This window comes from Filicampus tigris, chromosome 9 (genome assembly GCF_054856515.1).
Source record: "Filicampus tigris isolate MCC_2025a chromosome 9, RoL_Ftig_1.0, whole genome shotgun sequence".
In the NCBI taxonomy this organism is placed as follows: Eukaryota; Metazoa; Chordata; class Actinopteri; order Syngnathiformes; family Syngnathidae; genus Filicampus; species Filicampus tigris.
The window spans coordinates 25,496,820-25,522,525 of NC_141225.1; the positions used below are offsets into that span (position 1 = coordinate 25,496,820).

Genomic DNA, 25,706 nt, shown 5'->3' on the forward strand with positions numbered 1-25,706 from the left:
GAGCCGCTTCACAACCCGCCCGCAAGGCAATTTCCCGGCCGGCGCTTCACTTCCGAGCGCTAGCTCAGCCGCTGTTGCTAACGGCGCACGTGCGCGCACCGACCTTGATGTAGACGTTGAGGGTGCCGGGGCTGGCGCCGTCGCGGCCCCGGATGGAGTAGAGGAAGTCGATGCAGTGGGTGTCGTTTTCCTTCAGCTTGGGCATGTGGAGGTGCGCGCGCTGACCCGACGCCCGGCCCGAGGCGTTCACCGCCATCACGCCGCCTGCGCCGGAACACCACGCACCCAAAGGGAACGACACTTAGGCGCTAGCTGTCACGATGCGCTGCTACGCAAAACTGTTGATGACTGGTGATTTCACATCCTTACTTTGAGGCCCAGCCGATTGATCGATCAACTGGCCGATTCAATCGGCCGATTACCTCCGCCCGACGCTGGTAAAAAAAAATCTGCCGGAAATTGGACCTTTTTTTTTTTTCCCTTCGCGTACCCGAAGCATTTGTCCAAACATAACGATGATCTTCTAATCGAGTACGCCGGAAACTCGGTTAAAACATTGAGCGCTTTACTGTATGCAACAGGGATCAGTTCAAGACAGTCCTTCATTGACTCTATGGAAACATATCATTCGGGATTGTGATTTTGACCTGACCAAAAAGGCACCATTTTAAACACAAACAAAAGTTACCATTTGTTTCAAAAAAACAAACAAAAAAAAGAGTTGCAGATAAATAAGACAGGCATTCAACTCAGGGCGCATATATGAGCGGTCCAAAACGGGGTGCTTTGTGCCACGCGATGCATTCTGGGAGACACAGACGGGTGGACATGACACAGCGTGTCCCGGGTCACAACGCGTTGGAGATTGGCGCGGTCATTCCACACGACGCAAGCGCCCCCCCAGAGCCCATTCCCCCCCCACCCCACCCCCTCCCCGGGGGCCGGCAGCCGCCACATAAAAAAACCTTCTGGCCATCGAGTGCGTTTGAAGGTGTTTTACGACGCGGGTCTGCTCTCTGGAACGCCGCCACAGGCCAGCGCCAGATTTACACGCTACTCCGCCCGCAGCACATCCTCAATCACTACGCAGGCACGCGCGCGTGTGCGTGGAGATAAAAACCGATGAAAGAATTCATCCATAACAATAAATACAGACCAAAAAATATGGTGCAGGAAAATGAAAAGGTATACGCGAAGAATCAATCAAACTGCGAAGACCGGCCGATGGATATTTCTGTGCATTGTATTATTTTGTTTCTTTCTTTCATCTTTTACTGGTGTGATTATGTGCTTTGTTAAACACGCAACAATGCTATGAAGTGAGCGCGCGCGTGCGCGTGTGCTGAGCTTGAGCGGCAGCTTCCGCACGCCGTCGCTATGCACGACTTGTGGATCCGACTGATGTTTCTCTTGTCGCGCTTCATTGATGTCGACGGTTACACATTTGGAGCTCTTCAAAGACGCGGGGGGGCGCGGCGATCAAGCCTGGGTTCAATACACACAGAGGCGCTTCAATCGATCGGCCATCGATCGCGATGGGGTGATTTCGGTACGCGATCGGCTTATATGGATCAATGTCTTTCATTGCCAATCACCAAAACCAATCACTCAACCCTTTCCTTGACTCTGCGCACGTTACGGATGGAGCAAACCAGTGACTGAATCGTAACGGGTGTTTTGGCATTTTCTGCACCGTCGATTTGAAAGAACGACCCGTTTTGTAGAATAACGGGCTGGGCATTCAGGTAGAATGTATTTGAATGTTTTTCTTTTTTCCCTTTTTTTTTATCGGATTTATCAATTCATCGAAAACAAATGGACACAAAGCTGATGAAAGAGAGCAAGGGGCCGCCCGCTGCTTCACCCAGGTCAAAGACATCAAATGTATCTTGTTTTTGGTGTGTTTGTTTTAAAGCTAATTGCCAGTGGTTTTGACTCTTTGAAGGAAGCGGGTCCAACTCAGCAAAGTTGAGCGGCGTTTTTTTTTCTTCTAACTTTAGCGTCAAAAGCGAGCGAGCGAGCGCCACCTTCTTCTTGTTTCTCTCCTTCTTGTTGTTTTTCATCTTTGTCTGCTTCTTGTTCTTCATGCGAGATGTAAAACGCGTCTCTTTAGCACCCGCGGGACTCGGCGGCGACGCAAGAGTTTGACTTTGCGCTGCCGCTTGTGACGGCAACACGGCACATGGATAATTTACGCGTCTCAATGCCGGTTGTCAGCAGACGAGAGAAAAAGGACAAAGGGGGGAAAAAGACAGAAAGAAAAAGCATCTTCTTCAGCGGGCTGACGCAACGGTTTGTGCCGGAGTCAACGAAAAGAGCAGCGACTGTCAAAAGCCCAGAGAAGAAAAAAAAGACGGTCGGGGAAAAAAGCAACGCTCGAGCTAGCCGCTAACTAGCGCCCATTGTCGATGTGTACAAAACGAGTGTATTGTCGACGATGTTCCCCAAAAGGTGAACGCTAGCTCCGTTGACATCTCAAAGCGGTCTTTGACGATTGTCAAAAGGTCCGCGTTGCGTTCGCCGATGACCGATGTTAAGGAAAAAAAACATTTGCTGCCGACACAGAATCGTCTTTGATGTTGACAAAAAAACGAGGCCGTACTTGAGAAGGAGTTTCTTTGACGCTTGCCAATGACCGGTTCAGGTTCGTTGACGACTTTGTCGCTTGGTTTGTTGAAAAACAAGTAAAAATGGGCGTTGATGTTTAAAAACCACGACCGCTGGTCGGGGGCTTCTTTCTCTGACGTTTACAAACAATTTGAACAGGTTCACTGACAACTTGACTTTGATGGATACCAGACGTTTAAAAAAACAAAACATGTATGATAGTTTCATGACAAGTCCAAGAAACTGTCTGTTGGGTTGATTGATGCTTTTGTCTTAAAAGTTCAACAAAATGGGTTAGTTCAACACCAACTGGATTTTGACATTCCAAATCGGACTGCGTTGCCTAAATTGTCTTTGAAACTCGTGCGTTTGCCGCGAATGTTGCGGTTTTCCAGCGCAAGTGGCTCTTTGGTTTCCATTCCCCCGAAAGGCGGGAATGACTTTTGGGACTCTGCCGCCGCCATCAAAAAGGACACAAAGGCTCAAGGTGGGAGGGCTCCTTTGGCATCGGGTCGCATGGCGCAATGAGGACTCGCGCCGCATCATCATCTGGCGTGCTAACTGCAAATGAAGGAGGAGAAAAATACCAAGGCGGCTCTTTGTTGCGGCGGCGGCGGCGGCGGCGGCGGCGGCGGCGGCTGGCGGCTGGCGGCTGGCGGCTGGCGTGTCATTTCGCGCCATTATTGGCGCGGCTCCGAGACGGGCAAATAAACAGCGAGAGTTATCCGGGGCCCGCGGGGAGCCATTACTCCAGCGCGGCGGCTTTTATACGCTGCCTGCCTCTTAAAAATGCTCGTTTATTGCTCCCCCTGATGGATGCTCTGCCACTGTCTGCTTTGCCTCTAGTTTTTTTTTTTTTTTTTAACTCATTCTGTCTGAGTGCATTTCTCTCACACACACTCACACAAACTATAGAAGCAAGGTGAATATGGTACAAAGATGCTGCCTTTGATGTTTTGCTTCAAATTGAATGCTTCAAATTTGCTTGAAACTTTTAGAATGAAAACATCGTGCACTTTTTCCTCACTGTCGCCACGGAGATGGAGGACGGCCGTCGCCCGAGGCCCACGCATCAAGAGATGCCCACAAATTGCCACCCGCCAATCAGGGCAACAGAGAGCCAATTGGAGCTTGAATATTTGAGCGTTGCCAATCAGTTGTTTTCGCCCGACGAAAATAGCTTGAAAAGAGCCACGTTGATCTCGCAAAGGACGTGAAGGCAAACGGCTTCGGTTCCAAAAGTTAGCAGCGGGCGGGCCAAGGCGGTTAAGAGCGGCGCTGGCGCTCGGCGACGGGCGCGCGCGTCGCGCTCTCCGCTGACAGCTCTATCTACACAAGCTCCATCCGAGAGCTCAAAGCGGTCGGCTGACAGCCGCGCACCCGCCCGCCCGTCCGCCCGCCCTCCCGCCGCCTCTCTGCCTGCCAGCCAGTCGTTTGCAAATCCGCCGCCGCTCCTCCCCAAAGAAAGAAGGCGTGCGTCTGCCAGCCGGTCTCTTCACGCGCACTTCATCCGCCCGCCGTCGAAGGCGAGGCGGCGGCGTGTTAAGCGCTTGCTGAAAGCTGCCAAAGAAACGCTCTTGACAAAGAGCCGCCCCGACGCGGCACCTGTGTTCAAAACGTGCATTAGCCTCCGCCAGCGTGCACGCTGACATTTGTGAGCTGAAAAAGAGGATTTTTGCACAACACGCCGGTGCATTCGCACAAAAGAATCGGGGCGCTTTGCTGCGTTTTGGTGGTGTACGTTGGCTTCTCCAAAGATTTGGCCACACTTTGGGCAAAAAAGGGTTATTTGCCTTGAGAAAATATTGGCCGAATACCGACCGTCAATTTGAATTGACTTGATGTGCTTGGTCACAATGAAGTGCTTTCTGACATTAACGAAGGCAAATGTGAGGCGATTGGCATAAAGAAGACACTTTTGAGCAGGGCCTTCGACCTCTGCCGGCGCGACGCCAGACTTCCAGATTCGGGTTCCGATGCTTCAGCCGGCCGCAGCGGGCGTACCTGCGTGCGTGGCGCGGTCCTGCTCCCACGTGAAGCCGCTGGTTCCCAGAGACACGCTGTAGCCGCAGCTGCTGTACGGGTCCTCGAAGGTGCAGCCGCCTGCGAGGCAGAAAACAAAATCAACAACGACAAAAAAGCCGCCGGAAGCGCAAAAACGCTCGGGAGCCAAAAAAGGCAAAAAACCGTCAGGCACACGCCACAAACGGACCAAGAGAGTTTCAGTGCCGGTAAACAGGAAGGAAGCGGGGCCTTTCAAAATAAAAGTTGCTTTCAAATGAGGGTTTCAAAGCTTAAGGTAGCAAACAGTGTTTAGGGTTTCACAGTAGGGTTGGGGCCTCAAATGAACATTTCAAACTAGAGTAAGGAGGTTAAGGTTACACAGCCGCAAGTTGGGCTTTCAAATGAAGGCTTCAAGCCAGGGGAAGGTTTCCAAACCGAGTCAGGCTTTCAAACAAGGAGATGCCTGCGAGCACAGGTTGTCGGCCTTGTCGTCGTTGTTGTCGTTATCCTTTGGGCTTTTCCCCTCAGATGGAAATGAAGGTGGCGAACTAGAGGTAGGCTTTTCCAATGGGGTCCTGCTTACAAACTGGCTTCCAAATAAGGGGCAGCAATTCATGCTTTCTATTTCGGCTTCCTTGCAGGCGTGGGGACTTCAGTCAGGCTTTCGTGCACACGGTTCCGTTCTCGAGACAGGGTTGGGGCTCCAAACAAGGATTTGGGTATCAGGCAAAAAATGTCAGGCCGGCTTCCGGCTTTCCAGTTAGGGCGTCGGCCGCTTGCGAGTTTCAAGCCAAGAGCGCGCTTTGAAAGAAGGTCAGGCTAAGCAATTTCCAAGTAAGCTTTGCGATTAGGGTTTCCAGCCTGAGTTAGGGTTTCAAATGATCTTTTGAGCCACTTGCTGTATCGGCGTACCTAACGACGTGTCTGCGGGGCTCGCGTGCGCAGCGCACGTTTGCTCCACACGGCGGCCAAAGTGTCAGGGCGATTACGCGGCTCCATTCCGCTACTTTTGCGCCACGTTTTCTGCCGCATTAGCCTTCGCCGCTAGCCCGGGGGTGCTAAACACTCCCCCACCCTCGCTGCCTTACTCCCCCCCAACCCCTACTCCCGCACGCGCCGCGCTAATTAGCCGTATGCTCTGACGCGCGGCGTTTAATTTGCGTGGATGTATTTGTGGAATCAATTAGCGTTGGCTTCGTCTTTACGCTTTGTCGCTGGCGGCGTCTGTCACGCGTACGCTGGAGAGACACTTGGCGGGGGGCCACTACATGAAAGCTTTCACGCTTTCAAATCACAGTCGCAGATTAGGAATGCAAACAGGGGTCACGCTTTCAAATTCGGGTGAGGCTTTCAAGTCAGGTTTGAAACGGAAATTAGGGTTTGAAACCGGCACGGCTGGATGATGCCTACAGCGACATCAATGCTAGCTTCTTTAGCCCGTCCGTGGTGTTTTTCATTGTCTGTGAGCATTAAGCTAATGGACTTTTGGAAGTGGCTGGATGTGGTTCAGGGCTAGGTGGCTGTTTTTGCCAGCAACTCCAAAAAACGCAACAAACAAGGGCAGATGAGCGACGGCTCGTGTCTCCAAAAAGTCCAGGTCAGGTTGGACGTCAACGTTTGATGGTCCTCCGAGGCTCCAGTCGCTCGCTCGCTCGCTCGCTCGTTACAATCCATTTGTCAAACTTTTGTGCATCTGACCGGCAAAAACCGAACTAAAAAAACCAACAAAGATGATGTCATCGCTGATGTCTTCAACCGCAACGCTTGCATCAACGTGCGCAGCCAGATGGGCGTGCGTGCCAATCAGCGTTTGTGTGTGTGTGTGTGTGTGTGTGTGTGCATATAGTTGAGTCGGTGGAAAGTGTGAGTGAGGGAGTGAGAATGTGGCATACGTGCGTGTAGGCTATGTGAGTGTGTGTGCGCGCGCAGAGTGTTTGACCTGCGTCAAGAATGTGTGTGTGCGGGTGTACATTATCTTTGGAATACATGTCTTGCGAATGTGCGTCGTGTTGGCGGAGCTCTGCGTGAGAGCTAGTGTGCGTGCACATGCGCACGTGGAGTTGCCGTGCGTGTGCGTCCACTTGAAAAATTGGAGTCCAAGGTGAGGCGTGCGCGTATGAAAAGAAGCTGCAGCTTGACGCCTTCCTCAAAGTGGCGCCGCGTCATGCTAATGACGCGCCCCCTCACTCATCTCGTTAGCAAGCAAAGAAATCAAAGTCGGGGGATGTAAACAGCAGCAACATCAATATTCCATGGGGGAGGAGGGCAACGGGGTGGGGGCCGCAGCCGGGGCATGCTTCCACTTTTTCAAAACACACACACACACACACACACACAAGCACACGCATGAATAAAAATTACAAGACAACATTTTTTGTCTGGCAAATATTTTGGAAAACAAGATAAGCTCAGCAGCGTGGGGGTGGGGGGTGGGATCAACCGTGTTCTTGCTATGACATCATCGTTATGGGCTCAAATAGCCAGAAGAAGAAGAAGAAGAAGAAAAAGAAAAAAAAAGCCTTGCTGATCTTTTGACTTTTGTATAAACGCGCCGCATCAGCATCAATGCCAGTGCGCGTGTGTGTGCGCGCGCGGCTGTGCGTGTGTGACAGGGATTAGGTGTGTGCTGCCAAATAAAGCCCCCCTTGATTCCAAAGCACCCGGCAAGTGTGGCCAGATAATGAGCTGTTTGAAGACTTCCAAAGTCGTCACGACGACATAATCCTCCAGCCAGATGAGGCGCAACGGTGACGGGCCCTGATCCGCGCGCGCGCGCGCGTGCACGCGCGTGCGTTTTGGGAAACCGAAAAACAATTAGAGCAACTTGAGGCGAGCACATTAATCAAAGCAGGTGCGCGCGTTTGTCGCGCTCGCTCAAGTGGAACAAAAGGTTACTAGGTAGCCGAACCCAATTCGTGTTGCACATAATTAAAGTTCCTAAACATATGTGCGCGCGCGCACACACGCATTTGTACACGCGCACGCCAAACAAAGCTGGCAGGAGAGGGAACTTTCATCCCAAAATTGGCAGAGCCATTTGGAGGTTGCAACTTCAATGCTGTGGTATTACAAAATCAGATATAGGGCTGCAGCTATCCCCCTATTTGGCTATTGGGATATCCTCTTCAAATAAGCAGGTATTCGGATTATACATATACACACATAACATATACATATATGGTTACAGGAGACAAAAAAACCCCATTATTTCCACTGAATAATGAAGGACAAGCTGGTTTTCATTTTCCTCTCGAGAAGCATTAGTGCGAATTTCGCTGGAGATTTTCAAATTGCTTCCCTTTGGAATGAGCTCCCATTGGGCGTTAGGCAAGCTCCCTCTCTGTCCACTTTTAAGGCACCTTTCTTTTCTCGGCTGAAATTTTCGGCTCTTTACCGGCCGGTGTCTATCGTATATAGTGTTTTATCTTCATTTCTTGATTCCATTTTGTGGTAAAGTGCTTTGTTACGGCTCTAGCTGTTATGAAATGCACTAAATAAATACAATTGTATTGTATTGTTTTTATTAGCGCCCTTGATTGGACATTGGAAAATAAAAGCGCTTCCAAGTGTTGCTGTTGATATAATATTTGGCAACTTCATCGCGAAGTCGGCCTTCTTACCGCGTTGGCGGCGTCTTGTGTCAGGTGGCGCAAGAACCATCGTTGCTCGACTTCTTCTACATGTCAAAGAGCCGGTACTCGAGTCGGAATAAACGGCCGAGCCCAGAATTACCGGAGGACCCGTTTCAGAGCCAAAATAACGTCAAGGAATGTGCGCATAATAACCTCCCAATACCGGGAAGTCTTTTTCAATCAGCGTAATTTCAAAGACACCTGCCGTGTTTATTCGAGCGCGAGCGTGCGGCGTGTTCCCAATCATGTTTAGCGAGCCGGCCACAAATGCCGTGAAATTGTCGACCGTGCGCGCGTTTGCTCGATCGCTGTGTGCGCGTCTCCTTCTCTCCGTGCGCCTCGCCGCGACGTGGGCTCTTTGTTAGCAGCCATTAAATCAGCTGTCAGCGAGCAGGCCCACGTCTTGAAATATTCCCATTAAGCCGCTTAAAAGCATATGCCGACGCGCACGCGTGTGCGTCGTGATCTAAGTGAGCGGCAAAGAGAGTGTTTAGCGCGCCTGCGGCAGGCGTCTTCTCGTCTCTTCTCGTCTCGTCCCGTCCCGTCCGAGCCGCTCGTCTCGTCGGCTCGCCTCTCGCGACTGGCTGCCTCGTGTCGCCGCGCGTTAGCGCCGGTTCGCGGGAAGGCCGCCGATCGCTGCGCGGCCGCCACCCCGAGGTTAGCGTGAGCGCCGTTCATCTTGAACACTGCAGGGTGCGCGTGCGTGCGTGCGTGCGTGCGGGCGTGCGTGCGTGCGGGCGGGCGCGCGTGCCAGCGAGCCAGCCAGCCAGCGAGCTTGTTGTTGTTTGCTGGCGTGACTTCCAAACGCAGCCCGAGGTCCTGAAATTCACGTGAATATTCATAACGAGTCTTGAAAGGCGCCCCCTGGAGACGCAGCGAATATTAGCAAGGGGCTAAATGGACCAAAAGTGGGTGTGCCAAGCTTGTGGGAATCCGATTCCAAATGACTCGAGGCCGCAATTGCGGCCCAAATACACACAAGGTAGCATCGACAACACCCCGGCCAGAAGCCCCCCCCCGCAGGCCCAGCGCCATCTTCGCTAGTGCCCACATGTCAACCTTTTCCTCATCGCATCTCAGCTGCGTTGACATTATGCACATTTCATCACACACATCCTAATGTGTGGGTCGTGTCTGTGGATATGCATCTACTCGCTGAACTCAGTGAAGGTGCGCTTTATTTATTCGCCTGCATTTCCCCAAGCTGCTTCACTGTGCGGGGGTGTGCGCGCGCCTGCGTTTGTGTGCGTGTGTGTGTGTGTGGCACTAATCATCTTGAGCTGACACGTTTTATGAGTTTGGGCCTTTATTTTATGGATCTATTCATCATTTTCAAGCAGCCTTGAATAGGAAAAGTCTCATTTTACTGCATGGGCTGTTTCTTTTTTTTATTCCTTAGTGAGCTGATGAAAAGATGAAAAGCAGAAGAAAAGACCGCACAACTAAAAAAAAAAGCAAAGAAAAGAAAGCTGAGCTAATGTGTATTTGAGTCCAATGTACCTGTTTGGAATGTACAATACTTCAATCATTTTCTGTTTCTAGACCATTCCAGTCTCGACAGTACATCGTAATTCATGTCTATGGATGCTTTTTCAAATAATTTCATCATTCGCAGTAAAGACTTGATGTAAAAAATGTCACCTTGGTGTTAGTGTGTGTGTAAATGGGTTGGGGCGGGGGGGGGGGGGTCAAAGGGGTCGGGCGCTTTGTGAGCCGGGCGGCGGCCAAGAATTTCTAGGCGCGGCCCAGGTGTTGAGGGCTTCCGGTTTGGTGGTGTCACTCGGTATTACGTCCCTGCGTTTTGCAGATGATGTCGTGCCGTTGGCTTCTTCAACTTCTTCAGCCGCGTGTCAAGCGCTTGGCATGAAAAGCAGCACCTCCAAATTTGAGGCTATGGTCCTCGGTCAGGAAAGGGTGGAGTGCCCTCTCCAGATTCTGCCCCAAGGGGAGGAGTTCCAGTATCTTGGGGTCTTGTTCGCGAGCGAGGGGAGGGTGGAACGGGAAATCGAAAGGCGGATCGGTGCCGCATCGGCGGTGATGCGGACTCTGTATCGGTCCGCCGTGGTGAAGGCAGAGCTGAGCCGCAAGGCAAAGCTCTCGATTTACCGGCCGTTCTCCGTTCCCCCCGTCGCCTATGCTCACGAGCCGTGAGCCGTGACCCGAAGAATACGATCCCGGACACGAGTGGCCGAAATGAGCGTTAGCGATAAGCTGACAAGCTCCGTCATCTAGGACGGGCTCAGCGTCCACCTGCTGCTCCCCCGCATTGAGAGGAGCCAGACGAGGTGGCTCGGGCATCTGATTAGGATGCCTCCCTGGTGAGGTGTTCCGGGCACGTCCCAGCGGCGGGCCCCGAGGACGCCCCGGGACACGCCGGAGAGACGTCTGTCTCCAGGCCGGCCGGCCGGCCGGGGAACGCCTCGGGAACCCCCCCCCCCCCCCCGCCCCCCCACCCACCGGGAGGAGCTGGGCGATGTGGCTGGGGAGAGGGAAGTCTGGGCTTCTCTGCTTAAGCTCCTGCCCCCGCGAGCCGGCCTGGGATAAGCCGAAGACAACGCCTTGATGGAACGCCAAAGGCACTAACATGCATTTATGTGTCTATGTACATGTGTTTGCTTTCACTACCTGAGGTTAAACAGTGCGCTTTGTGATGTGCATGTGCGTGCGTGTAAGAGAGAGAGCAAGGACAGTCATAGCCAAGGGCGCGTGTGCGCCTGTTTTTATGTTTATACTTTTAGACAGGTGCGCGCACCTTTCATAGCTGGACACGAGTGCGTGTGTGTGTGTGTGTTTTGTTGGCCTACTTCCTGTTTGTCTACCCTGGCTAACCCTTCAGTGACCTTGGACCCACGCAGCCGCCGGGGGTGCCTTCTCGCATCCACTTTTATTGTGGAAACTGTGGTTGTGTTTTCTATTTTCATTGCACAAGGCAGAGTTGCACGGCGCAGACGGCGGACGCTCGAAATTGGGACCGCGGCATCCATTCGGGCTCTCCCGACGAATCGCAACAATGTCAATGTTGAAGATGTCACGCTAAGGGTGAAAAAGGTGCACCCACGGTCACACACGGCCAACGGTCACACATGCTTCTGCCTTCTCGGCTAGAGGAATGCTAGGCGCTTAGCTAAATCGCGGTAATGAGTTGCGGCTGGCTAGCCACGCGCCCACTCGGCTCAAGACAATGGCCGAACAGCGACAAGGCGCCTGCGTCTTGCGACACAGCCGCACGTAGACACAAATTGGTCAGTTGGCCTCACAGTCGTCTCTGGGCGGCCGCAAAGTCATCAGACGTCACAGCGGAGGTGGAAAAAAATTGACTTCGGGGGACCCCAAGCCGTCCTGTTGCCACAGATATGAAGACAGCGACGTGCCTACGTGGCAGCCATGTTGGCGGGGGCGACGCTCCCAAAGACAATTCATGGAAATGGAAACAAAGTCGCAGCTCGCTCATTTCTCGACCGGTTTTGATGATTTTCATTTTGTCAATGGCAATATGTGTGCTATCATTAGCCGCAAAAATGTCTTTGCCTCGGAAAGGTTATCCCCAGTTGGCTTGTGCTTCAAGGCACCGCGCGCAAGCATATGCGGCGCAATGTGCCGATGCCCCTGCTAGCTTAGCGTCGCCAATGGCGCGCAGCTGGGATCCCCTCGACCCTTCGATGGTGGCAACAACACGCGCGCATCTCGCCAACTGCCCATCGGAGGAAAGCGGTATTCCATCTGAAATTAAAAAGAGCAGCGAGCCAATCGGAGCAAAGCTCATTTGCATATCCAATGTTAATGAGTGGGCCTTAGGTGTGTCAACGAAGCTCACATCTTTTGAAGAAGCCATTGTGGCCACTGCCAACAGGACCTTTCTTTCATTGTATGACACGTACTGGATTTTGGGTTACTTTGACATTGTGCGTTATTTCTATTGTTCGTCTTTCTTCCCTTCAACACTTGACACAAGCAATGTCTTTCCCTTTTTTTTCCCTTCAGGTCCCAGCAGCTGCGTGGTGGGCCGGCAGGGAGGCTATTTGATTGACAGACGGTCTAGACCGAGGTGCTCGAGCGGAACGCGCACGCGCGCTCGCGCGCACACAACACCTCGGGGACTTCTCTTCACCTCCACTTTGGCTATGACAGCCTTCGCTACCTCACGCACGCACGCACGCACGGGCCCGCCTGTCATCTTCTTGACTGCCTCGGACAGCTCGCCCCGGGCTCGGGTCAGAACCTCCACTTGTAAAAGCCCGAGGACGCGTTCACTCACTTCCGTTTGTCTTTCCGGCCTGGCGCTCACGCAAACACGCACGCACGAGCTAGACAAAGTATAGGGCAGTTCAGTGAAAAACAAAAGGAAAAATTCACTTGCATTGGCTTGTTCTTTGGCTGTTTGAAACCACAGCCAAGGCTTGACACCCTAATTCGAAACCCTAACTTTGACATTTTAAGCCTGTCTGCAAAGACAGTCATCTAAAACAATATACCGGACTTGAAAATCTAAATTGCAACACTGCGCATTCTTTGCACCCCTAACTGCTTTGAAGCCCTGATCTTCCCGAGATTTGTTGGGCTTTTTTGTTGTTTTTTTTTTAAGCCCCGCTCCTCCTCCTCCTCCTCCTCCTCCTCCTCCTCCTCATCCAGATTGTGAGCTCAATGACTCGGGACTAAACGTTCCGCTCCGACTGGCTTTCATGGAAAAGCGAGCTGGCGTCTTCTTGCAGCTGTTTTCACCCTCATTAGCTACTTAGCAGCCAAGCGTGCTAACGTGCTAACGAGCGCGCCCGCCCGCCTGCGCGCTCTCTGTCTGTTTGCGCTTCGTTTCGTATCAAAACGACTTTGGAGTCCCGGGGAAAATCAGATCCACGTTAGCACACGCTAACAGGCTAACGAGCGAGCTGCTTTGGCTGCCATCTCCGCTCCTCTTGAGACTTTTTTGTTCATCTGGTTAAGATCGACACGTGGCCCACATTTTGCGTCGATTGGATTTACTAGTGTCGGGCGCTAATCTTTTCAAACTTTCCAGGGAGCTCGCCTCAGTGCGAAAGTGTAGTTTCAAACCAAAATGGTGGATTTCCTGTTCAATTTATGGTCCGACTCCTTCAGACTTTTTCACGCATCACATAAATTGGTGTCGGGGGGGCCATTTTTTCCCGACTTCACCTGAGCGTGAGTGAATGCCAAATGGAAGCGTACTTGTGTTCAAATTCAGACATGGCTCCTTGAGACCTTCTTGTGCATCCTGTCAAGACCAAGCGGCTTTGCAAATTTTGTGTCAATCGCTGAAACAAGCACGCGCGCGCGCAATGGCTCCCCGGGCAGCCATGTGCAACAGTGGCATTAACTTACTGCACAATATTTGCCTCAGCCAATTAACTCACACTTAAGTGTGTGTGTGTGTGTGTGCGCATTAAGCAAAGGTTAATAGGACCTCAAGAGGGTTAGACAATAAGACAAGGGCCTTGTTACCGTCCCACTGGTGTCTCCACACAGACACACACGCACGCACACACTGGAGCGTGCGATGGGGGCGCAGCGGAACATTTCATTAGCATCCAAGCTGGCGCAGACGCTGGCCGGCACAGTCGCCATGGTGCTCGCACTTCCTTCTTTCCTTCCTATCTCCCCAATTGGTTTAGTTTCGACTACCACGACGCACGTCAAGAGCCGCGATTTTTCGCTTAGACTTGTGAGCACAAACTTGAGATAGGAGCGCTTTACGGTGCCGGCGAACTCAGATTGAAAGCTAGGTAGAAGCCAAGATTTATGCTAATGGCTTGAATTTATGGTCAATGTTAATGCGTGACGAAAACGGCCGCGTTGTGCCGCTTCATTCCCATTGCGCCAAAGGCGAGAGTCGTCAGATGGTCGTCGTTTGACGAGCGGGGCCGCATCCGACGTATCGTTGTCAAGGACGCTTTGACTTGACTTGATCAATGACGATTTCATTTCAAATGAAATGAACGGGAAAAACATTAGTACTGCTGAAATGTGTACATTTTTCAAATATGTGAAGAAATGAAAGCAATCTAAAATCCCTGCTAGCGCTAATGCTAACGTCGGACTGCTGTTTTGTGGTCGGTGTTTGGAAGCTCCCCGCCCGAGGCGTCCACTCGACGCGGCTCCCTCAATAATTGGGACTTGACTCGCCGCTTTGCGAGCGAGCGCCGCCGCCAAATGGGTCGCGCACTCGGGGTTGGCGCGCGACGCTTGCCAGTGTTTTATGTCTCCATTATCTGCGCTGATGCCACAACGCAGAGAGCGCTAAGTGCGCCCCGCAATTTGCCGCCGTTCCGCGGCTTTAATGCGGATGAATGTACGCACTTCAACGTTCACTTGCGGCAAATTGACAATGATGGCCTCAAAATGATTTGCCTCGGATTGAGGGGGGGTGGGGGGGGGCTAGAGGTTGAGGTGCGGGTGAGACACAAAAACCCCGCCAATGTCAATATGAGGCACACGGGAAAAACATTTGAATTACAGACTTTCATTGAATTAATTCATTACCGGAAAAAAAGTTTGAGCAGGAATGAGAAAAAAAAAAAAAGGATTCAAATAGTTGAAGAGGTCGACCTTATTGCATAATATTCAGTCAATGATTGCATGAAAAATGTCATCGTCTTTTTTCTGTAATGACTTGATGCAAATGAGCACATTCAAGAGTATGCTTCAAGTCAACTGTCTGTCTACGTATGTCGACACGCGGCGACCCTCGGCACATTTACTCGCATTCCGCATCCCTACACTGCTTTTTTTGCTCTTTAATTCATATTAACGTATTGTTTCGGTGGACTTGAATGCATTCATTTTGTTTCGTTCATTGCAGGAGGAATAAGGAATATTGCTCCGGCTGGAGCAGAGAAACGGCGCAAATTGTTTCAGCAAATAAACAGATGGAAAAATGGTGACTGCATCCCAAGTCGTGAGGCTTCCTTTCGGTTTCCTCGTCCTTTTCTACCTCTTTGTCCTCTTCCTGAATTCCTCCCGCCCTCCCTCCTTCGTCCTCCTTTGCCGGCCGTCAAGGAGAAGACACGGACACGCGGTGTCAAACAAATCTCCTTAAGTGCAATTTCGACTCCCAAGACGAGACCTCCCCCAAGGTCAACTTTGACCGGACACGTCGTCGCGGGATCATTCAAAAGGCCGCAAAACGCTTTCCGAGTGGGACGGACGGAACAATGCCGGTTGAAGACACATTAACGTGCTTTCCAAGTGGCTCTCCTACCGGCACACACGCGCATACACACAGTACGTGTACGTATACGCCGCGCGCGCGCACACATGATCTTGTGGGCCAGTGACAATCTGGCTTTAAAGCCTTCATTTCAAATCCAAACTTGAACACAAAAATAGGCCAACAAAGACGTGCACTACAAAGCAAATCATCTCATATTTGCCAGAAGCTTGCAAACATGTTAAGCTCCCGTATTGATAAAGACATCTTTTTGGGGTCCTGTTTTGTAAAAATATTTGTATTACCTTTTTGTGCCATTAGAAATCATCAACATTTAAAAAGAAAAAAAAAACACTATCAGTCAGCCTAGTCTTGGAACCATTGTGAAAAATATTGTTTTGAAAAAATTCTAAAAGTAGAAAAAAAAAAAAAGTTCACATTCAAATCATATAAAAATTAGACCGTTACAGCAACAACAAAAAATGTTGCCTTTAATTCATATCTTTTCGTAACACGCTTACAGGCGGTCAATTCATTAAATAGAAAAAAGTAGCATTGGCAAAACATCAGTTCAAGTGTTGTGTGCCTTAACACTATTGAAAATAGCTTTACAATTCGCAGAGAATAACTAATCACATCCAAGCCAAGGAACATGTCATCGACAAACACACTCACACTACGTGTGTGTGCGCGTGAGATCTGATGGGCCACTACCGCCCCCTGACGACACAAAAGTGCCCTGCAGATGCAACAACTCGTCCAAAGCTCCCAAAACACGCAGCCACGCACAAAACGTTTTGGGCAGTCCGTACGAATTCAAGTATCGCTATTTCGCAATCAGTTCACACCAAGAGAAATTCAAGGTGTAGTCAATGTGTCAAAGGTAAGCAAGTGTCACGACGTTCGCTCAAGGAAACACAAGTGGGGGTTGGGGGGTGGAGGGTGGGGGGCTCTGCGTGCGCCTCGTGCAATCGTGGGCTGAATACCAAGCGGAAAGGGTGAGAAAAAGAAACTAAGTTTGCACAGGCAGAAGGACGGATTGGATGGCTAGATGGCTAGATGGCTAGATGGCTAGATGGATAGATGGATAGATGGATAGATGGATAGATGGATAGATGGATAGATGGATAGATAGATAGATAGATAGATAGATAGATAGATAGATAGATGGATAGATGGATAGAGGGAGATGGATAGGAGATTCAAAAAGGCAATTCCCCCCAATTTGTTGCGATTTGCCGTCACGTGATACACTCATTTTGGGGGGTACGGACGCGTTGCGGGACCCCCAGCAGCTGCAAGGTGCACCCACCCGACCCACACAGCAAACATGGCGAGCGTAGATAGGACAATTAAACAATGCAGAAGACATCAGAAGAATGAATGGACAAATACAGAAAGAATGATGGTGATGCTCAGGACTTCACCTGGGAAAAACTGCGCGCCACTAAGTCCCAAAGGCGCCAAGTAGATGGCAAGCAGGCGCCAAATCAGCATGTGAGTCCTCGCGTCCATCTCGTCCTCTTCTTCTTTTTTTTTTTTTTTTTTTTTTGTTATCCTTTCGTTCGCGTAACTTGTTTCACATGCTCGCGCTTCCGAGCTATTGCACTCGGCACCCCCGCAAAACGAAAACAAAACAATTTCCAAAAAGGAAAAAAGTCGGGGAGAAATCCAAGAGGTGGACTTTGGGGTCACATTTGCGCCAAGCGGGAAAGTTGAACTGACTGACTTGCCGTCAGACGGACGGACTGGCCGGCTGGCTGCACGGATGCTGCTGCTGCTGCTGCTGCTGCTGGAGGCGGCGGCGGCTGCGGCGGCGGCGGCGGCGGAGGAGGAGGCGGATCGCGTACCTCCAGTGACAGCGGCGCTCGAGCTCGCGCTCGCGCTCGCGCCCGCACCAGCGGGTCGCGCGCGCGGAGATTTCAAAATAAGAGCATCATTTTAAGCAGGTTGGGATGAGGAAGGAAGCAAATGAAGAACAGAAGCGAGCTAGGGAACAAGGCAGGCAGGGAGGAAGTACACAAGGAAGAAAATGTAGAATGGAGGGAATTAGAAAAGGAAGGAAGGAAGGAGGGGATGACAGCAGGAAGGATACAAGGAAGGAAGGAAGGGAGGGAGTTATAGAATAAGAACAGAATAAAGAAGGAAAGAAAGGAAACGAGGACGCAAGAAACGAGGAAAAGATGGAAGGAAACGTTTTAAGGAAGGACGGAAAAGAGGAAGAAGAGAAACAAGGAAGGACGTAAAGCAGGGAAATATTTTTGAATGCCAACACAATTTGGATTTGTGCAAATGAGCATCTTCCCACTGTCTCTTCGTGGGCCATGGTTGCCTTTTGCAGCTGCGGAAGGCAAGCGAAGTGCAAAGTCTTCACGTTTCTTTTCTCTCTTTTGTTTCCTACAAGACGAAAGTAATTAAGACAACATCTCTTTTCCATGTTTTCTTTTCTGCTTTTGAAAACGTGGTGAGTCAACAGCCTTTATTTTGGTAAGTGCGCACGTCCCGTTTCCGTTCACGCGGGCCCCGCTTAGCGCCAGCCTGACGAGCTCCGCCCCAGGTCCTAGCGCCCGAAGCCTCCGCAAGCAGCCTCACTGACGTCAATCCGCGCTCATTAATGAACGACAAAAAAAAAAAAAAAAGCGCATGAAATATTTTTTGAAACACACAGATTTTCATGGTGTTTGTCTGGTTTCAGCGAGAATATTCACGTCATCTTACTGCTGTTGATTTCATCAAGATGAAGGACGGCAAAGCAAAGTCGACTTCTGCGTGTGGCCTTGCGATAAGCCTAAACTCACCTGAAAGCATATTCCTTGTTTGAAACCCTAAGCTACACACTCAAAAGTATTTCAAACGCGATCCGAAATTCAAACCCTACCCACGTGGCATAATTTAAACATTAACCCACGCAGCTCAGCCTTGCTTGAAACCCGAAACATAGGCCGACGAGTTGCTCACCTGAGCAAACGTCCCACGACAAACGTTTCCACATGCGACCTTTCCTCTCGGTTGGTCGCCCTCCGCTCGCCTGACAGCTGACGAATATTTCGCTCGATTAAGCGGCGACCAATCGATGGCTCGTTTGCATGGCCAAAGCAGAAGCGTCACTTTGGATTTTTTGCTACTTCACTATTGATTGATCGCTCATCAATTATGCACATGAGAGGCAGGGAGGTGGAGAGGAAAGAAGAAAGGAAGTACAAACAGAAGGCACGAAGGAAGGGCGGGAGAAGGGAAAAAGGGAAGGAGGGAAACAGGAGGAAGGAAGGATGGAGAAAGGAAGAAGGAAAATGAATGAAGAGAGGAAGGAAGGGAGAAAGACTAGACAAAGGAAGGATAGAAGGTAGAAAGCAGGTGGAAGGAAGGACCCCTTCCTTCTATCCTTCCTTCTTCCTTCAGTGAGTAAGAAAGGATGTACAAACGGAAGGGAGGACTGAAAGCTGGCAGGCAGCAAGGGGGAAGGAAACAAAAAACAAAAGAAGGAAAGAAAGAAAGAAAGAAAGAAAGAAAGAAGGAAGGAAGGAAACAAAGAAGGAGGGATGAAAGGAAGGAGGCGAAGGGGCAGGATAGAGGGAGGAAGAAAGGAAAATGAAGGAAGAAAGCAGGTGGAAGGAAGGGTGAACGGGAACAAGGAAGGAAGGAAAGAAGGAAGGAAGTAATTATGGGCTATATTGCTTGAAATCCTATTTTGAACCTTGAACCCAAATTTCAACCCGTCATCCTCATCCGAGACGTAAGACTTGACACTTGTCTTAAAAGCCTCATTTGAAAGCTTGGAGCCCTAACACAGAGTTAAATCCGTAGTCGTTAAAGGCCAACCCTGGCTTGAAACCTGAGTTTGGAAGCCCGATTGCCGGTTCCAATCCATATGCGAAACCTTCGGGCCCGCACAGCCTCATGTGACATTTCGAGAGGCCAATTTGAATCCCGAACGTGAAATACTAAACTTCAAGCCCCGACAGGCCATTTTTCGCGCCTGACCCGGGCTTGAGTTGAAGCCCTACTCGGCTGTGTAATCGCTCACAGTGCTGAAAGTGACCGCAGAAGGAAAACAAAAGGTGACCGTCGGTGACGTCATCGCCATACTTTAGGAGTCTCCATAGCAACTTGTTTTTGTCCCGGCAACGACGCCCGCCCGCGCGCGCGCGTCCTTGACGTGCTCGCTCGGTGGCGTCCTGACCACGCCCTCAAGGTGGGCGCGCATCAGTCCTCGGCAGGCCCATGAGTCCACTTTGCTTGCGTTCGTCCGGACGGGCCCATGCATGTCACGTGACGGATGGCGCTGAAGGCACGCTGGGGCGTCGGCGGCGGCGGCGGCGGCGGCGGCGGCAGCAACAGCAACAGCAACAGCAACAACAACAGCAACAGCAACAGCAACAGCAACAGCAACAGCAACAACAACAACAACAACAACAACAACGACACTCGCCAGCCGTTTCGTCATGAGGCGCGACGGGCGAAAACATCCAAGAGGTCGTCTCAAAAACACAATGACGTCACAACGCGGATGCAAAAACCAGCATGAGGACGAACTGATGGCAAAAGGGTGGACAGCAGTTTGTATTTGTTATTGATGAGTGCGCGCGCGCGCGTGTCCGTGGGGTGGGGAATGCCCAAGGGCAAATCGGAATCCTCAGATCCTTATGTGAAAGACTCTCATGTCGGATTTATACTCGGCTGCTGCCACACACGCACGCGCGCGCGCGCGCGCACAAATATCAACACCACGCGCGCGCACGTCTCAAAGTCAGTTGCATTAGTGAGGACACACTTAATGACACCGACGTCCTGTCGACCCCGTAGAGCGTCAACAGGTTAACAAGACGGCTGACGTCACGAGAGCATGTTTACGACGACGACACTCAAACACCTTCCACCGGCAACGGCACGCTCACAATTGCAATTCTTGTTACTCATGCTATCATTATTGGGGGATTCTTTTCGCAACACACGCACACGATGACACACACGCGCACGCCTCCAGTCACGCACCTATCACACGAACGCGCAGAAAGCCGTTATGCGCGCGCGCGCGCGCGCGCGCACCCGCCCTTTCATAAGCATGCAGTCCACTTTTACGACGCGTCGTCACGTGACTCCGCAATTGTCAAAATGAAAGCGGGCCACGGGCAGGAGGCGCTCTTATTTTGAAAATCCGCCACCCGCGGCCGGGGCTCGTCGCTCCATAATTGCTTTTCGAACGGAAGCCAAAATGTACGGGCAGCCATCCACCCAATTATTGATCCACCGGTCTCCTCCTCTATAGCAATTGATTGATTGATCCATCAAAACGCATCTTTTTCCATCCATCCCGATCGTTTTGTGCCACCGACGCCATCTTCCTTTCAGTCATTCTCATGCTTAGCAACGCGTTCCAGGTAGCTCGCTCCTCTAAAATGTGCCTTTTCCAGTCACACGCCTTAGACTTTTTTTTTTCCAGCCAAGTCATCAGACTAGAGTTCCTCATCAAAGGTACAAAACGTTACTATGCGTGCAATACCTATTGACTTTGACTTGAAGGTTTTGGAAGTCTTTCATCACCAAAAGCAGTTCCAATTTACCGCCACCAGTGAGTCAGACCTAAGTAAAGAGCAAAGGCAAAGGTTGGCTACTTTGAAAAGCGAGTCATCGGTAAAGTTACTAAGTTACGTTTACAAGGTAACTGCGCATCTCTCGGCGCATTTTCTAGCCACCAAGCCGTCTTTCAACTGACCAGTCGTCCTCTCCTCAGCTTTGCCTCGTTCCTTTCAACCTTCGCAACTCCTCTTTTTCTTTGCTTTTGGTTTGTCGTTTTGGTCTCCTTTGGGAAATGAGTCGGTGCCTTTCCTCGTACAAATGTTTGGTCTTTTTCCTCTCGCCGTCTTTTATGGGAATGAAGCGTCGCCGCGTTGTCGGCCGGCCGCCCGCCCGCCGCGCTTCGGCCGGGAAGACGTCGGACGCTAAATCGGATCAAAACGCACTTTGGTCCCCATCTCGGCCACTTTGGAAGCGTTGCTAATGAAACGTCTGCCGTCGCCCCTTGGTGAGTCCGTGAGCTCGGTGAGCGAATGTCGTCCTTTCCGCGGCCACCGCGCCTCTCTATTCAGGGCTGGTGGCTTTGGCTGTGCTATGGGACATCATTTTTGGAGCTCCAAACGATAAGGAGCCACATGCTGCATCACCGTGGCGCAAGCGACTCAAAGAGGCGTCGGCGGGCGATTAAGGCCACTGACACCGCTGACCGCGGCCACGCGGGTCAATCCCACTAAGTCGGCGTCCGCTGCGGGGATGAAAGGCAAACATCAGATCGCAAGGAAGCCGAGCGTTCGCGCGCGTCCAGCTGGCGGCGCCGCGTTGACCCGGCCGCAGATGTCAATCTGGTTAGCGGCTTAACCTCGCCGGCGAGGTGTGGTTGCCACGGGAACGCCTTTCACACCTGACACTCTTCTTTTTCTCATGTTGTCCCCCGGCCTGCTCCTCGGCGCCATCCGCCGGACCGGAAAAGCGCAGGCGGCATCCTGAACGCCTTGAATATGCCGTGCACGCCATGCGTGCCGGATTTTACGCCCACTCAAAAAGGCTTAAGATTGCCTCGACATGCCACAAGATGGTGGCAAAGCACAATCCCGGTCCAAATGACGCTCCTCAACTGAGGTCAACATAGTTCCTTGGCACACAGATGCCACAATGCGGTAGCAAAGCACTGCTTTTGTCAAAATGAAGGCTCTAAACCGTGTGTTGTATACGTATTTGTGCTTTTTTTTGCACTTGCTTTTTTTATTTTTGCTGGCTGCGGTCAGGTTAGTGTTGCAAATGAAAAAGTCATCTCAATTGTCTTCTTTGATTTTTAAAAAATGAATCAATTCATTCTTAAAAACCTGAAGTGCATTTTACTTTAATACGTTATATATTTTACCACAGTTACGTGACTTATGCCTGTAAATGTCCAAAAAAGGTGCCACTAAAGGTGAGAGGACTTTAATTGACTTTGGTTTGCTACATTTTGAAGTCCAGAGTGAGCACTGTTGTCATTATTGTGATCATTGTTGTTGTTGTACTCACTTGGCTGTCGCTCGCCTTCTTGTTCGTCCTCCTCCCGTTCGTCTGTCCTTGGTGTTTTTGCTGAGAGTCGTTTTCAAAGCGGGCTAAACGTTGGCAGCGTTCCCGTTTGATTGCTGTTTTGTTTGTAGCTTTTGATTCCATTTCTGTTGAATTATTCACGCAGCCTTTTCTCAACATCAGAGAGTGATAAAAATCCACATTTGCCTCATTCATTTTGTATGACGTTTACACTTTTTTTGAGTGCCCACTTTCTCAAATGTTTGCCTTTTGCTTGCCAGCAACGTTGGGGTTTCAAAGGGCTTGAAAGTGAAAGGGGGTTTGTTAGCCTTTTTGCTAAGCTACTGTGACAATTCAAAGTGAATGAGTTACATTCCTTCTAAAGTCTTAAAGGCGTGCTCCAATGAAGACCTTCCATTTCGTCACCTTCATCTACTTCCTCCTCCGGCTTCTTCACGTCCTCATACTTCAGTAGCTTCCAGGTGCAATGGCGCCACCGAGTGGACTGAGAGAGTGTGGCATCCCTACAGCCACGCCGGGTTTCTTTCTTTGTTGTTGTTTGGTTCAGCCACCGAAGTCAATTGGACTTTGCAACAGGACATTTGGCATTTAGCTCCATTTTGACAATTGTTTTACGTTCTCAGCGAAATTATTTATAAAATAAACAACTATGCTATTTAATAATAATATTCATCAAGTTTCAGCCCCCAAAGTCAGCAGTTTGACTTTGCAACATGAAATTGGTATCAACGTCTCGTGAAGCCATGCCAGAGCAGACACAGGACGTCGGCCATTTTGGCTCACTTATGCCAAACTAGATTTTTAAAAGACTTCGGCCTCCAGAGCCAGTTAGTCGTAGCAACACAAAATTTGATGGACAATTCTAATATGAGTAGACCCACAAAAGTCTCAAAACGTTGTGCCCATCAAGACACATGAAGGCGGCCATGCAGCAAACTCGCACGCGAAGTCACCACTGAACTTTGTTCCGGATGAGGAGCTTCACTGATGGGGACGACGACGGTCGATGCGACCGGGCGCCCTCCCGACCGCATGTGTTCTGGGCTCGCCTCGCTAAAATGAGGGTTGACGCCCACGCCCACGCCCACGCCGGCTCGCCCCATTAAACGCGCACCCGTGTCCCGGTTTGGCCCCGCAATCCCGTTAGATCTGAGACGAGATTAGGCCGCAAACGCAGGAGCGCCTGCGCGTGCGTGGCGTCCTGCTCTTGCCATGGACACTTGATCAGGAACACCAGCTCATGACATGCACAAACTGAAATTGCGAATGCTAATTTTTCTTCGCGCACGCTGTCGATCACCGGAGGGAGGATGATGGCAACGTGCCTGCGGCTGCTTCTCACATTTGGACCCATGGAAGCATTTGAAAGTGCTTTTGCGTGGCGGAGGTGCACAGATGATGATGTCGGTGGCGTCATTTTCATCGCGGGGCTTCCTGAGAATGATTGATAGGTGAGAAAGATTGGGGAAATCCTCACACAGGATAATCCTCGCCACTAAATCTAATCCCCGCTACTCGCACACGCGCACACACATACACGCACGCGGCGGAGTGAGCACATGCGTGTGTGTGCCTGAGTAGATGTGGCTGCCTGAGAGAGATAACAGGGAAATGATGAATTATGAAAAAATCATCCCCCCCCCCCTAAAAACATAACCACACAAGCACGTAGACAGCATATATTTGGCGCTATATACTTTTGCTTTTTTAGGTAAGCAGGTACAAAATAAATGAAACTTTTGTTTGTATTGAAGTACATTACTTATTTTGATTATTTACTTCTTTTTAACATATTATGTCATCATTATAGGTTGTTTTTTTTTAACTTTTTGTGATTTAATTTTTATTCAATAAAGGCACGCTGCACTCCTTCAGCAAACGGACATGTATTACATCCAGTGGTCGGATGGCGTCATCTAGTGGAAGACAATTGCCATCGCACATTTTCCTTTGCAGTGTACTGTACATAATGTTGCATCAGTCAAAGTAGTCGTTCTGCACAAAGATGGAGCTTGCGCCGGTGAAGACAGGAGAGAAATTGTAAATGAGGGCTCGCTCCTCCTGTGCAGGGCTCAAGAACTTGTGCTGGTTCTTCATTGCTGAAAGAGAAAAGAAGAGGAGGATGGTGAAGGAAGCGAGGGAGGAAGAAAGGAAAGAGGAGGCGCGGAGGAAACCAAGGCAGAAAGGAAGGCGGCAAGGAGGGACAAAGTCCAAAAGCAGGGTTACCACAAAAATAGACGATTACATAGATGAGGGGGGGGGGGGGGGGGGGGATGGGCTTCCGACCATGCTTAGTGCGATGCTATATTTGGAAGTTTCCCGTTGATGGCCGAGAAAATGTGCGTGCGTCACACAGGCCCAGCTCTGCTTGTTTGTAGCCAACAAGACAAGGCGGCACAGAACCTTCCATGGTCGAGATGAAGTCCCTGGCGCCGTCCGCGTTGGTGTACAGAACCTTGTAGAACCTCTTCAGCTTGGCGTTACGACTGAAGTTCTGACGGGTGGGCACGCGGGCAGCCAATGGCCGGACAGTAGATTTAGAAGGCAGGAAGCCGAGGCACACGCGCGGGCGAGCGATGACTGGCGACCAAAGTACCTGAAGTGAGAGACTCCAGCTGTGAAAGTTGGCGGTGCGACTTCATCAAGTCCTTGGGGAAGCTACGGAACAGACGGCTGGACGAGGACGCCGGGCGCGAGGCAAGAAGACTTTTTCCCCATCACGCCAAGAGGTATTGTGTGGAAACAACTGGCGGATATCCTCATTGCCTGCTAACAATTTCACAATGCACAAAACAACATTTGAAATTTGCAGCATTTTCCAGAAAGAACGACTGAGCTTGGCTTGTCGAGCACAATCGCGCGCTCCTAAGTCAGTGGCTCGTGGCATGAGCGAAAAAAAGCTCATGTTTTCAGCATTTAGCCGACCTCTTACCGTGACGTTCAAACGACTGTAGCAATACGTCGCATCAACTTTTCCAACGTGTTTCAACGAGTTCACCGATATTTTGAACGACTTTGCAGTGCAACGGAATGACGTAGCCCAGTCCAAACCTTTGACTTTACATTGGCAGTTGCACACTTTCGTACAAGTCCGTCTTTTGAAGTGATACAGCGCAGGTAAGCAGGTCAAAATGATATGAAACTTTTCTCCGGATGTACTGTACGTCCATTTTGGCACGTGTGTGTCGGGAGTCGTAGCCGTCGTTCCCTTGCCGCGGTGCGCTCCAAGTCGGGCGCGGAGGCAT

The 25,706-nt window shown here is 50.7% G+C and overlaps 1 protein-coding gene and 1 pseudogene across 13 annotated transcripts in view; both read right to left on the reverse strand.

Moving 5' to 3' along the window:
- Nucleotides 1–18,075, reverse strand: part of ptprt (protein tyrosine phosphatase receptor type T) — a 107,330-nt gene extending 89,255 nt beyond the window's left edge. For 4 of the 12 annotated variants that reach the window (XM_086039692.1, XM_086039688.1, XM_086039687.1 and 1 more), the window contains exons 1-3: nt 16,830–18,050; nt 4,612–4,710; nt 104–264 (exon numbers count right to left, since the gene is read on the reverse strand). In XM_086039692.1, coding sequence (XP_085895818.1) covers nt 104–264; nt 4,612–4,710; nt 16,830–16,917 — 348 coding nt within the window. In that variant the 5' untranslated portion in view covers nt 16,918–18,050. Of the gene's footprint in view, nt 1–103; nt 265–4,611; nt 4,711–16,829 lie in introns of all 12 variants that reach the window. The other 8 variants (XM_086039681.1, XM_086039684.1, XM_086039685.1 and 5 more) reach the window with 5 other exon arrangements.
- A 6,051-nt stretch (nt 18,076–24,126) lies between these two features.
- Nucleotides 24,127–25,706, reverse strand: LOC147142777 (gamma-glutamyl hydrolase-like; annotated as a pseudogene). Its single transcript, XR_015088100.1, has 4 exons — nt 25,621–25,706; nt 25,058–25,167; nt 24,865–24,955; nt 24,127–24,560 (listed from the first exon to the last, which is right to left on the reverse strand). The product of XR_015088100.1 is annotated as a gamma-glutamyl hydrolase-like (transcript).